We start from the raw sequence: 14,252 nt of genomic DNA on the forward strand, positions 1-14,252 counted from the left end.
CTGCAGTCTGTAGAGGGGTATTGCATTTTACAGGCCTCAGGAATTGTGACATCTTCTTCATTGGCTTGAAATATGTTTTTATAGAAGCACGCTTCAAGATGTGGCTGATCCTGTCCGTGACCCCCCTGACAAAAGGCAGAATGGCAGGCCTGCGCTCGACTGTGGGGATCTTAATGTGGGACCTCTGGTTGACCCGCGGTATCCTGAGCTCGTTTGCCTGGAGCGCGCGCCTGGCATGCTGGAGCTCCGCGGCCAGATGCTGGTCATCACATATCCTCTGGGCTCTCTGAAACAAAGATTTGCCTACTGTAACAAGTTGACTGGGATGGTGATGCGATTTGCCATTTAAGTACCTATCAGTATGAGTAGGTTTCCTATACACAGTGCGACCTAGGGTGTTATCAGGATTTCTTTTTACCAATACATCTAAGAAGGGGAGAGAACAGTCTTTTTCCAACTCCATAGTAAATTTTATTTTGCTATGGATGGAATTTAGGTGATCCAAGAAAGTTGAAACACTACTTTTTGGAAGTATAGTAAAAGTGTCATCTACGTATCTTTTAAATATCTTCGGTCGCACAGGAGCCAATGAGAGTGCCCTCTCCTCGAAGTCCTCCATAAAGATGTCAGCGACTACTGGAGACACCGGAGACCCCATGGCCACACCGTCGACTTGAAGATAGAATTCACCATTCCATAGCAAGTAGCCAGATGTAAGGCAATGTTCCAACAGCTTAGCATATTCCTCTGACATGTTCTGCTCACATAACCTCTTTGTGATGTATGTGGGTACTTAGCCAAAAATATAGGTAACACATAAAGTAGGTAGATATAGATTCCTTTGTCTCGATTAAATATTGCAACGAACGGACGTGTGTTATTCCTGCAACCCTTAGTCGGACACCCCTTCACCCCTATTTCTCAGTGGCGACGAGCAGTTCGGACCGTTTAGTGCGTGTTCTGTGCGTGTGGTAAAAAAAAAAAAAAAAAAAACAATGTCAATAGGCAAAATAGGCGAGTTTAAAGTCGCGTCGGACAATTGGCGGTTGTATGTAGAACGACTTGAACAGTATTTCTTGTGTAACAACATTAAAGCCGAGTTGCAAGTGGCTACGTTAGTGACCGTGATTGGCGCCGAGTGTTATGAACTCCTAGTCAACTTATGCACGCCGGATAAACCTACTTCAAAAACATTCGCCGACTTAACTGCTATTTTAGAAAAGCATTTGCAACCAAAACCCAGTGTACTGGCAGAACGTTATAAATTTAGGCATAGAAAACAGGGAGATAGTGAGTCGATGTCTAATTACGTGGCAGTTTTGAGAAGAATGTCTAAAACGTGTGACTTTGGGACGGGGCTCCAAGACAGTTTAAGGGATCAGTTTGTATGCGGAATTCACAGCGAGACCATTCGACAAAGGCTTTTTGCAGAGGATAACCTAGATTTCACTAAAGCTTTTAATCTGGCAGTCAGTATGGAAGCGGCTGAGAAGGACGCCGCTATGGTCGAGGGGTCACAGAAGCCTGCTAGCGAGGGGACAAGTGCGTTGGCGTCTTGTCAAGCGATAGCGGCGAGTTCGTCACGTCGTATTAAGGGCGAGGCGACGCGTGGAGCATGGCGGCCGCGGGGCGCAGAGCGAGGCGCCAGCGCTGGGCGTGGGGCCCGCGCCAGCGGTTGGCAGGTGGCGACGGCGCCGTCGGCGGGAAAAGGACGTGATGCACACTGTAAGGCTTGCGGCGGGACGCACGGCACAGAAACCTGTCGGTTCGCCCGCTATGTATGCAAGGTGTGCAACAAGCAGGGACACTTGCAGCGGGTGTGTCCATTAATGGCAGATACTCACAGCGTGGAAGTTACCAATATAACCAGTCAGCGGGAAACATATAGTGAGGACAGTGACATGAGTGACGAGGTAATTATTATACATGTTAATAACTTAAAGGCAGCGGATTACAAACCCATTTTTATGAAAATGAATGTGCAGGGTATTGACCTCGACATGGAATGTGATACAGGCAGTGCGATTTCATGCGTCAGCAAAAAAGTTTACGAACAATTGTTTTCGCAGTTAATACTTTATAGTAGTAATGTTAGATTACGTTATTTCACGGGAGAACTTGTAAAGCCGGTGGGTGTAGTAAAACCACTTGTAAAATATAAAGATAAGCAGGAATATTTGGAGATGTATGTAATTGAAAATGGTAAATCCATGTTGATAGGCAGACAATGGCTGGCGGAATTAAATATACCCATACCTACGCCATGCAGGCCTTGCAATGTTAATAGAACCGAGGTAGATGAAAATGAGTTTAACCTGGCGGATTTTAGTTCCAGATTTTGTGACGTGTTCGCGGATGGTTTGGGGCGGTTCACCGGCGGTCGCGTGAGCATCCACCTGCGGGAAGGGGCGCGGCCGGTGTTCCTGCGCGCGCGGCCCCTGGCGTACGCGCTGCGCACGCCGGTGGAGCGCGCGCTGGAGCAACTGGTGCGCGACGGTGTGCTCACCCCCGTTGACCGCTCGGACTGGGCTACACCCATTGTCCCGGTAGTAAAGAAGGACGGTAATGTAAGAATTTGCGCTGATTACAAACTAACTTTAAATAGAATGCTAGAAGTCGATCGATATCCGTTACCTAGGGTAGACGATTTGTTAGCACGCCTGTATGGCGGAAAGCGATTTAGTAAGATCGATTTATCGCAGGCCTACGCGCAATTTGAGCTAGACGATTCTCGAAAATACACCGTGATTAATACTCATAAGGGCTTATTTCGATATAATCGTCTTGTGTATGGATTGTCCTCGAGCCCGGGTATATTTCAGAGACGGTTGGAACAAATGTTTGCGGACTTACCACACGTAGGCGTATTCCTTGACGACGTGATTATCACGGGCAGCAACACAGAATCGCACATTGACAATTTAGTTAAGGTTTTCGAGCGGTTGCAAGCCTATGGGTTGCGCGTAAAAAAAGAGAAATGCGCTTTCTTTGCTAAATCGATTAATTATCTAGGGCACGTTATTAGTGAAGATGGTATACATACTTGCCCAGAAAAAGTAAAGGCCATCGAGGCCGCGCCGGCGCCACGTAATGTATCCGAATTGAGGGCCTTTATAGGAATGGTAATGTATTACGCGAAGTTCGTCGGTAATGTCAGTAGTATAATGGCACCCTTGTATAATTTATTAAAAAGTGGAGTTAAGTTCGTGTGGGATAGGGAATGTCAGGCGGCTTTTAAACAAATCAAGAGGGCGCTCGGGTCGAGTCAAGTGCTAACGCATTATTCAGAAGAATTGCCCCTGATTTTGACTTGCGATGCATCTGGAGTGGGGGTTGCCTCGGTGATATCGCACGTCACGGAGCACGGTGAGCGACCCGTGGCATATGCCTCGCGCACGCTCACAGCGGCGGAGCGTGCGTACGCACAAATAGACCGGGAGGCACTAGCAATTGTCTACGGAATTCGTAAGTTTCACCAGTATCTATACGGTCGCAAATTTATATTACGAACTGATCACAAGCCTCTCACGTACATTTTTGGAGATAAGGTCGGAATTCCGGTAATGGCAGCTTCGCGCATACAACGATGGGCGGTTCTTTTATCGGGGTACGACTATCAAATTGAATATGTCGCATCGAAAAAAAATTGTGCGGACGCACTATCGCGGTTACCTCAGGTAAAAGAGGGTGCAGCGGGTAGAGAGGAGGAAGTCACTTACGTGAATTTTGTGGAAAACTTTCTACCGGTAACTAATAATGATGTACGTGTTTCGACAGCCAAGGATAGGTTAGTGAGTAGGGTAATCGCGTACGCGCAATCAGGATGGCCGGCTAGCTGTCCCGACGAAGAGATAGAGCCTTACTTTATAAGGCGACACGAGTTGTATGTTGACCGCGGGTGCTTGATGTGGGGATATCGTATGACTATACCTACTTCGCTGCGTGAAAAGGTACTTAAACAGCTGCATATTAGTCATATGGGTATTGTTAAAATGAAATCACTGGCGCGAAGTTATGTATGGTGGCCTAACATAGACGCGGAGGTGGAGGCGTTGTGTAGAGGTTGCGAGACGTGTGCAGCGGAGGCGGTCGCACCGCCACGGGCTACGCCCAGTCCATGGAAGTATGCTACGAAGCCCTGGACTAGGATTCACGTAGATTTTTTGCAATATAAAAGTAGGACCTATTTAATTCTAATTGATTCGACCTCTAAATGGATTGAGGTGTTTGAGATGTCACGTACAAACTCGTCCGCCGTAATTAGGGAACTTAGGGCGACTTTCGCTCGCTTTGGGCTACCGTCAGTCGTAGTTTCAGATCAAGGACCGCCTTTTACAAGCGCAGAGTTCAAACAATTCTTAACGCAAAACGGCATTGAACAGGCATTTTCACCCGCGTACCACCCGGCGTCCAATGGAGCTGCAGAACAAGCAGTAAAGTTGTGTAAACGGGCGATAAAGAAATCGTTTAGGGACGGGCTAGATGTAGACGTCGCCTTACAAACTTACTTGCTAGCATATAGGAATAGCGTTCATAGTACCACAGGAGAAACCCCAGCGATGCTTCTACAGAAACGGAATTTAAACTCGAGGTTAGACTTATTACGTAGTGCTCGTGGGCTGGAAGACCGGGTCCGTGACGCGCAGCGCCACCAGGTGCAGGCCGCTCAGAGCGCGACCGCGGAGCGAAACTTGGTAACGGGAGATACCGTTTGGGCGCGTAATTATACTGGTGCCGATAAATGGATCAAAGGTACTGTTGTAGGCAAGGAGGGTTCACGTCGGTATACCCTGGATAGCGGAGACGGGAGACTTCTAGTTAGACATGTAGACCAAATCAGGCGCAGATCATCAGCTTTGTCGAGCATTCCGTGTCCTACGGACCGGGGGGCCAACGGGGATGAGCAGGCTGAACAATTAGAGAGAGACGAGGTACAACCTGGTGGTTCGGTGGATCGGGGTGAGGTAGAGACAGAGACAGTAAGGGGGGAGGTAGTACCTAATAAAACGTCAGATGTAGACGTTACAGCTAATCCTTCCCCACATCCTCGTCCACCAGCGCGATCGCCGATGACGCTGAGGCCGTTGCCAAGTCGTAGACTTAGACTAGAGATAGATTAGTTATAATTAGTTTAAAGTACTGTAGTAATGTATAAATTAATATTACTTCATGATTAAGTGGGGAGGTGTGATGTATGTGGGTACTTAGCCAAAAATATAGGTAACACATAAAGTAGGTAGATATAGATTCCTTTGTCTCGATTAAATATTGCAACGAACGGACGTGTGTTATTCCTGCAACCCTTAGTCGGACACCCCTTCACCCCTATTTCTCACTCTTCTTGACAATTTCAATGCAGTCTTGTACCGGTAGGCTTGTAAATAGCGACTGGACGTCAAAACTGACCATGATCTCACGGACTCTCTCTGGTCAAGGACAGGATCAGCCACATCTTGAAGCGTGCTTCTATAAAAACATATTTCAAGCCAATGAAGAAGATGTCACAATTCCTGAGGCCTGTAAAATGCAATACCCCTCTACAGACTGCAGGAGTATACAGGCTGGACTGTGAGTGTGGCCTATCATATGTCGGGCAGACGAAACGGAGCATTTCCACTCGGGTGAAGGAACACATAGCTGATGTCAAGCACCGTCGACCTAGGTCTGCTGTCTGTGAGCATGTCATGGATAAAGCCAATCACTCAATCAAGTTTGATAAGCCTCTGGTTCTTGCCAAGGAGAAGCGTTACATACCCAGAATGCTGCGCGAGGCCATTGAGATTAAGAAATATCCAAACTTTAATAGGGAAGATGGCTTTTCTCTACCACCAGCTTGGGATCCTGTAGTCCACCTGATAAAGGAGCAAGCGAGACATAGACTGTGAGACCGTAGTGTTGGATGATGCTGGACATTCTGATGTTTTGAAAAGATGTGTCCCGCCGAGTTTGTTGCCGGTCCCATATTGGGATACCCTCCTACAATTTAGGAGGGAATTAAATCTTCTCGGGTCCGTGGTGTAGGGTTGGAGCCGGCATAGTTTATTTTTATCGCGTATATATATATATCTTTACTTGAAAAATAATTATAGTGTATAACTAGCCTTATGAACCGATTTTGCATGTACAACCAGCCTTAAAGTTTGTAGTCTATGATTGTTCATTATTTTAGTATGTGGGTATTTTTGCATTTTGTAATTTTTCCTCAGTCACCCGTTGACCACGAACGCTGTAAAGAGTTCGAAACGTCGGGATGTAGTATAAATTCAATATACGCGATATAATCCGTTTTCATAGTTTTATTTTATTAATTACGGGTTTCTTAAAGGGGTTTTTTAAATTATTTTTGCGCTACGACGCATGGTTTAAGAGATACAGCCAATAATTTTTTTTTTTAATTTTGCGTTTTTTTTTTTAAATATAAATTATGGGTTGCATAAAGGGGAACGAAAATTTTATTATTTTTGCGCTACGACGCATGGTTTAGGAGATACAGCCCTATAAAGATTTTTTTTTTTAATTTTGCGTTTTTTTTTAAATATAAATTATGGGTTGCATAAAGGGGAACGAAAATTTTATTGTTTTTGCGGTACCACGCACGGTTTAGGAGATACAGCTCTATAAAGTTTTTTTTCCTGGTTTTTTTTGTTTTTTTTTTTAAGTATTAATTACGGGTTTCTTAAAGGGGTTTTTTTTTAATTATTTTTGCGCTACGACGCATGGTTTAAGAGATACAGCCCTATAATGATTTTTTTTTAAATTTTGCGTTTTTTTTTTAAATATAAATTATGGGTTGCATAAAGGGAAACGAAAATTTTATTATTTTTGCGCCACCACGCACGGTTTAGGAGATATTATATCTATATATATAGCTATAATAGCTCTATAAAGTTTTTTTCCTGGTTTTTTTTTAAGTTTTAATTAAGGGTTTCTTAAAGGGGAACGAAAATTTTATTATTTTTGCGCTACGACGCATGGTTTAGGAGATACAGTCCTATATATTTTTTTACAATGCATGTGCTCGAAAAGTGCGTTTCCTACGGAGCCATATCGTGCGGAAAGTACTGCTTTTCCGCACAAGTGCTTTTTGTTTTCAATTTTTTTTTATAGTACATATGGTGCTACTTTCTCGCACTAGTGCGAAAAAGAGCACTTACCGTGCATATGTCGAAAGTTTAAAGGGCCATATGTACTGTAAAACGTACGATACACGTGCGAATAGGTAATTCGCAACTCGTGTCGATTTAAAACACTCCTTTTAATAATTAAACTTATTTGCCATGACATGTTTTTTTATTTACTCGCACAATGCATAGTAAAACATTGTATGATACACGTGCGTAAAGATGATTTCCGCACTTGTTGCATAAATAGCAATTTTTTTTATCAAAGAATGAAAGAAAGTCACGGTATTAATAACCAAATTTTACTTTATTGGTACCTTTTCCCTATCACTGTCACAAATGTATGTGGCGTTCACGTAAACGCGATATTTTTAAGATTTCCCTGCGCATTGTTGCCAGCTCGCTCGCAAATCAAACATGTACTTACAGTTCTTTTGCATAATGGTGACATTGTACAATATCTATGAGTTTTAAATAGGTAAAAGATAATTCGACGCATTCTTTGCTTGCTTGTTGCTTGTTGTTGTGTTGTTTGCGTAACTTCTTTGAATAAGTTGCGTTAATTTGGCGCACAGGCGAAGTAAACATGCGTTGCGTACGGCAAGGTCACGCCGCGGCCCCACCCTGCACGGCCTCCGTTGCCCATTCAGACCGCCCGCTAGCTTCGTTTGAACGCAAATAATATTTTTGTAATATTTGTTTATGCAGTGGATGCAAGTGACACAAATTCATACATCTTATTTATCCCGCATTTCAAATTAATAAGATGTAAACTCTAATATCTTTAATATTCTTTTGTAACGGTGACAGCCTGTTACAACAAAATCATCAAATATCTTATGAAGCTATGCCTTAATAAGACACAAAATCATTTAATGGAACTATTTAAACGATTAAATTCGACCTAAGTAATTTTTTTTAACTCTAATTTTTTTTTGTGTCATTTAGAATATTATGACATAGTATCAGATTGCAGTGGACGTAATTGACACAAACTATGTTTTCACACTAAAAACACTATCCTAAATGCAACACAGTTACATGTTTTCTCTCGAATATTTTTTTCTCCAAGATAATTCAAAATAAAAAATAATTACCACAAAATAACAAATTACTAGAAAAGCAAATTATATATATGACACAAAACAAAATGTAAGATTTACATCTTAACAAAGTATTCATAAGCGAAAACAGAATAGACTTTAATATTTTTATAACCTAGGGGTCAAAATATAGCCAGCGGTACAGGTCTAAAGGTACAGAGTATATAGGAGTATTTACAGAAGGAGAAATGAAGAAAGATAGATAGGCACTTAAAACTATCAGGCGCGAGCGAATACAAAACAATGCAATTTGCGGTGCAATACGCGGCGCAGCGACATGCACTTCGCGTCAAGGCGGCTGATTGACTGGTGAGCGCGGCCCGCGAGAGAGTGCGCGTGCGCAAGGTGGTCGGCTGAGAACCGGCTCGGCCGTGACGTATGCAGTCGCCGCGCTAAATTATCTAATATAACGGGGGATCTGCTTGTCCACTTCGACATGCAAAATATGGAACATTAAAATAATTTTGAATAAATAATTAATTACATTGAAGAAAATAAATAATAAAATAAATTTGATTTAATTGCACAATAAAATTAGAAAAACATAAAACTGTAAAATGTAAAGGTGTAAATTAACATAAAATTAGGAGTAAATACATAACACATTTGGCTTGACGCCCACATCGCGATAGTTTTTTTTTCGTTTGCGATGTGCGATTGTCATCTTAGCTAGGAACTCCATTTCCACTTTTTACTGCAAATGCGTCTTGAATTATGCATAAACGTCTAAAAACTATACCACAATGCTTAAAGGATAAGTGAAAAACTCACTGTCTCGGGCAAGACTCGAACTCGCGACCGCGGGATACCACAGCCTCGGCCTGATTTTTTTATTTCGCCTTTATTTCGAATGTAGAAATACTTTAATCTACTCTGAGGCACAGAATAAATAATAGTACTACCGCACAGAAAAGAAACTTTCTGTAGATTTGTCAGCGAACGAAGTTTGACAGCGGTTCAGGGTCGAATCATGCTATCCCTTTCTAATATATGGCACTATCCCTTTCCGCTATTTAGGGTTGTCAAAATTTAAGTCATCTTATCTGTGGTCGTGCACGCAAAGGGACGTCAAGTTGTGCCAACCCTAATAATTGCTCGGAGCAATGCTGAGCCGAGCGGAGCCGAGTTTGCCCGAACCTAGGAGTTTCGTACCCCTGTCTGAGAGCAGCCGGTTGCAGGCAATAAATAATTGTATAAAATAAATACACCAGGGCGGCAGAGAATTAACAGAGTAATCTCGCCTGTCACAGATAAACGTCTAAGCACCGGCCGGTCAGGGGGGTCGCTGAGGGGGGAGGGGCTCCCGATTCAATAAGATATTCTTAATAATCGCGGAGCTCCTCATTCTTAAGATACATTTTAGTGGCTTCTCGGAACAGACTTTAGGTTACTTTTCGCTCATTTCGTCGCAGATATGGAACATATTTGGTATCAGTGCATTCAGTGTGATGTCCTGAATACAAATATATGAGATGACAAGCGCGAAAGTGGTAGGGGTAGTTGCTGTGACGTCAAAAAGTCGGCAGTACAAAGTTTTTTACTTTTTTTAAAATCATACCATGTGGGGTATCAAATGAAAGGGCTTTGTGAGTAGATCACAAATATATAACATACTGTAACATTTTCACTACTTCGTCTAACAAATTATTAGAAAACTCAAAAATTTCACAATCCACAGTTGACTTTGAACTGCTCTAAATTGAAAATGACTGAATGGATTATTCCAAAATACATACAAAGTGACTGTGAATATCCTCTATATAATGTTAAAAAATAATTAACCAAAAATAAGAAAAGTACATCAAGTTGAAAAAAAGTATAATTTTCTGTTACATTGAACGGCAACTATTATTAACACAAACTAAAAACCAGATTGTTTACATATATTTTTAAAATGGTCTTTCCACTAGCTTTCATTTGGTACCCATATTGCTATAGTAAGAAAAAAAACAATCCCTCCCTCCCTTTTTTTCATTAGCGGGCGCCATTTTCAAAATTTGTATGTCTCGATTTGATTTTTTCTTATTTCATTTGTTTCACAGCGCTTTTACATTCCGTTTGAATTGCACACCAAACAACTCCTTCCTCAAATAACTCCATCTGTCAACTCAGTTTGTATTCACCCTCATATATTCGCACTCGCATTTCACTCTCGCTTGTCAAAACGCCACCGCGATTTAACTTTCGTTATAAATAACTACGCTGTCTGTCACCAAACCATTTATACCGTCGTCCGCACTGTTAACTGGCAATTTGTAAGCCCTATGAGGGCTAACGCGTATGAATTCGCCGCTAGGGGCGCGTGTAGATGGTGGTCTTTTCCATAGTTCGAAATGTCAAATGTCACTTGTCACTTCAATGACTGACAGCTGTTCTTTAGTCTTTTGGACCACCATCAGACTTCCGGTTCGAGCGCCATCTTGAGAGTTAGCATCGTGATTAATTACTTTGTTTTTTGCTCATTAATATTGTTTAAAGTGTAATATCGATAGCTTATTATACAGTAAACTAATGTGGTAGTGTGCAGTGAATGGAGAATTAATTTTAAAGCGCGTTTAACCACCATCTTGGAGTCAACGGCCGGTAGTCCACGTGCTTCTTGTAAAGTCTAGCTATCGATTTACAAGAGCTAACAAATCACCGTACACTGTCTTGTAAGTACAACCGTACAATTTTTGTCGTTTTTACACCTCTTAATACCTTGATACTGGCGAAATAGTCCCACTGGGCTGAAGCCATAATTTTAAAAGAAGAAGACCACCATCAACAGAGGCGCCAACTGGTGAGAAAAAAAACGATAGCCCTCATTGAACAGACATACGGTCTATCGGTGGTCAGTCAGTGGGCGTAAAGCTAGGATAAGGGAACAAAAGATATGGCACGTCGCGCGAAACTTGCGATGGAATATATGGTCCTTGCGCGATTTTTTTTACTTACATTTTATCTCAATTCCTGAAAATATAAGTCTGTTTGAATATTTTCTCGTGAGATCCCTGGTGGTAACACGACGATAGGGCCGCAATGCAATATCGGGTGTTAAAGAAACAACTTGATTCGAGTAGGTACCTAATAGATGTCTTAATTACCGCGTACATGGCTTTATATACTACTTACTAGCTTTTGCCCGCGACTTCGTCTGCGTGGAATCAGTAACAGCAGCTAGAGTAAGTTTAGCGCCTGGATAAAGTGTAAGCAATCATTCAATTTGAGCATAAGCTTAATTGCTTGACATCAATTATCAGGCAATCCATTAAATCTCTCAATTTCACCCTCCTTTTCCACTCTCTTTAGAGATGATTTCCGACATAAAAACAATCCTATGTCCTTCCCCGGGACTCAAACTATCTCTATGCCAAATTTCAACTAAATCGGTTCAGCGTTTTCAGCGTGAAGAGGTAACCTTACAGAAAACCGCAGCCAAATAACACTAGACCCTACTAATAGTGTTGTGTTCCAGCCGGTGAGTAAGGTTGCCAGAGCTCGAGGGAGAGGAGTGGTTAGGGTCGGCAACGCGCATGTAACTCCTCTGGAGTTGCAGGCGTACATAGGCTTCGGAGACTGCTTAACATTAGGCGGGCCGTATGCTTGTTTGCCACCGACGTAGTATTAAAAAAAAAACAGACAGACAGATTTTCGCATTTATAATATTAATATGGATAGATGCCATGTGGGTAAGGCATAGTACACACAAACAACAGAAAGACGATAAAAACGGAGCAATCTTAGGCCCGCTGGGTTGCATGATAACAAATACGACTACACTTGATTATATGCCAATTTTCTAGATTGTAACATTGTACCTAAACCATAGTCTAATCTGCCCTGCGACACACCGCACCCACGTCAGCCACTGTACAGTCAACACCTGATATATATCATATTCAACCTTAAACGAAATAAATATCATATACAAAGGAAAAAATGACCAAGGCCTCCAGTGCCCGGGGAGGGAATCGAACCAGCGTCTTCCGTTTACGCGACAGATGCCTCAACCGCTCGGCCACCCGGGCTCGGTGGCATGGGTCGAAATTTCCAAGTATATTACAATTTCCGAGGGCTTGTGGCGCCCCCTGGCTGCTTGTTTGCTGTTGTGGTGCTTTTTTCCTTTGTATATGATATTTATTTTATTTATAGTTTAAATAATAGTGTGACTACTTGTAAAAACACAAATTAAAATATTTTCATAAGAAAGTAATTTAATTTGTTCTTAGAATATTCAATCTTATTACATAGTACAGTACAAAATCAATGAATCAGGTCAACCGCTCCCCCCGCCGCCCTTGTGGAAGGTCGGCAGACAAATGACACCCGCTATCAACAAGCAAATGCTGACCATCCCTCTGATGGACCTAGATAATGTATGGCCGTTAATCAGGACACTTGCGGACCATTATCCCTTGAACTACATTTACGTATACATTTTAAGGGATTAGGGATCATGTTGTATAAGGTAACTGGTGATGTTTGAATGAAGCTGAATAGGCTTTACGACTTTGAATGAGATGTCAATTTAAGAGTCCCCGGCAAGCTCGGCCGAATTTCACCTTCCCATACAAACGGGGTTCCGTTTTCAGTTTAAGACTACGTTTTGGATTGTAATGAAACTTTGCACATCCAATGACATTAGGTATGTCTAGGTCTACGATTAGTTTATATAGCTCCAGTTTATAAAACAAACGAAATAGAGCAAATACACGTTTTGTATGAAAAACGTAAATTCGCTGTATTTTTTAACTATGGTATCTGAAGCTACATAAACTAAATAGAGACATAGATGTACCTTATCCTATTGTAAGTACAAAGTTTCAGAGCAAACTGGCTACTCGTTTTAAAATGAGAGCGGAACTACGTTCGTATGGAGAACCGAGCTTGAGACCCTTAGAGCGAGTCTCCAAGGATTGGAATGACTCAGTTCTATGTGTTTAATCATTTAGAAATAGAATTATTAAACATACAAACGACACAAAAAAGATAATGTATAAGAAAAACGTAGGAAGAATAAAGTGCCACGGCCTCATTTCAGCATGTGATAATAATACTTTTGAGCGATGTTTTAATTTAATACGATTAATTGTTATTAATACAATTGAATACTTCTCATAATAAGCTAAAGTAACTTGTTTGGTGGCCTAGGGGTTCATGGCGTTAGCCGCGATAGCTAAAGACGCCGGTTCGAATCCGGCCTTCACCACTGGAGGGCTTCGTCACTTTTTCTTTAATATATGACATCTATTACAGTTTTTAACTTGTTTCTATTAATCTAATCATGTGCGTCGTTTTCAACAAAAAAGTACACTAAAGGGTATCAATATTCAAGGCGCTTCTGGTTTAAAAATGCAATTAAAAACCGACATTAAAACATTTCAAACAGATCGTGACCTGAATTGGCTCCGAATCAGCATTTTTATTGTGCATTTGGTAGCTCTATGTATAATTATTCAATTTGAATACCATCACAAATTAAATTATTTTAATGAAAATATTTTAAAACTTGTGTTAAAATTTCAAGTAGACACTACTATATAAATGATAAATTCAAATAAATGTCATAAACGAAAGAAAAATTTACCAAGGCCTCAAGTACCCAATGCTGGAATCAAAGCAGCATCCTGAAATCGCGGCAGATGCCTAAGCCGCTCGGCCACCTGGGTCACGGCGGCATGGGCATATAATGTCATGTCAGTTTATTGAATTTTGTTCAAATTTCTATTATACGGTCCCCCAGTTTACGTCAGATCATAATGTCTAACCATCCACGTTAAATTCAACACGCCTTATGTCGCAATCTTCGACTAGAAAATCACCTCGAATTTATATCCAACCCCAGGGTGAAGGGTAAGGTAAATCAATTTGGGTAGCTCAGGGTCCCAAATTCGATTCCCGGGCGGCGCTTTTCGGAAACCGTTATATAAATATATAGCCATTGACACTGACACAAATTTGATTTATTTTGGTGGATATCTTTTCAGAATTTTGCAGGCAATGGATGAAACGAATGTGGATTTAGGTTGGAAAGCGATAAAATCCG

The 14,252-nt window shown here is 41.6% G+C and overlaps 2 protein-coding genes across 2 annotated transcripts in view; both read left to right on the plus strand.

The window, feature by feature from the left end:
• The window catches only part of LOC134747409 (neurobeachin-like), a 951,208-nt gene that overhangs the window by 462,881 nt on the left and 474,075 nt on the right, over window positions 1-14,252 (plus strand). The window lies entirely within an intron of this gene.
• Window positions 839-5,120, plus strand: LOC134747332 (uncharacterized protein K02A2.6-like). The gene is made up of 3 exons (XM_063681969.1): window positions 839-3,465; window positions 3,778-3,950; window positions 4,383-5,120. Exons 1-3 carry the CDS (start codon window positions 996-998, stop codon window positions 5,118-5,120), a joined length of 3,381 nt encoding a protein of 1,126 aa, XP_063538039.1. The 5' UTR covers window positions 839-995.

This window comes from Cydia strobilella, chromosome 14 (assembly GCF_947568885.1).
Source record: "Cydia strobilella chromosome 14, ilCydStro3.1, whole genome shotgun sequence".
Lineage (NCBI taxonomy): Eukaryota > Metazoa > Arthropoda > Insecta > Lepidoptera > Tortricidae > Cydia > Cydia strobilella.

Excerpts from the sequence above, each read along its gene's own strand:
- LOC134747332 (XM_063681969.1), top strand. The coding sequence starts at position 996 with ATGTCAATAGGCAAAATAGGCGAGTTTAAAGTCGCGTCGGACAATTGG. Across the intron at positions 3,466-3,777 it reads AGCAATTGTCTACGGAATTC|CCAAGGATAGGTTAGTGAGT; the intron begins GTAAGTTTCACC and ends GTGTTTCGACAG. Across the intron at positions 3,951-4,382 it reads CTACTTCGCTGCGTGAAAAG|GCATTTTCACCCGCGTACCA; the intron begins GTACTTAAACAG and ends GGCATTGAACAG.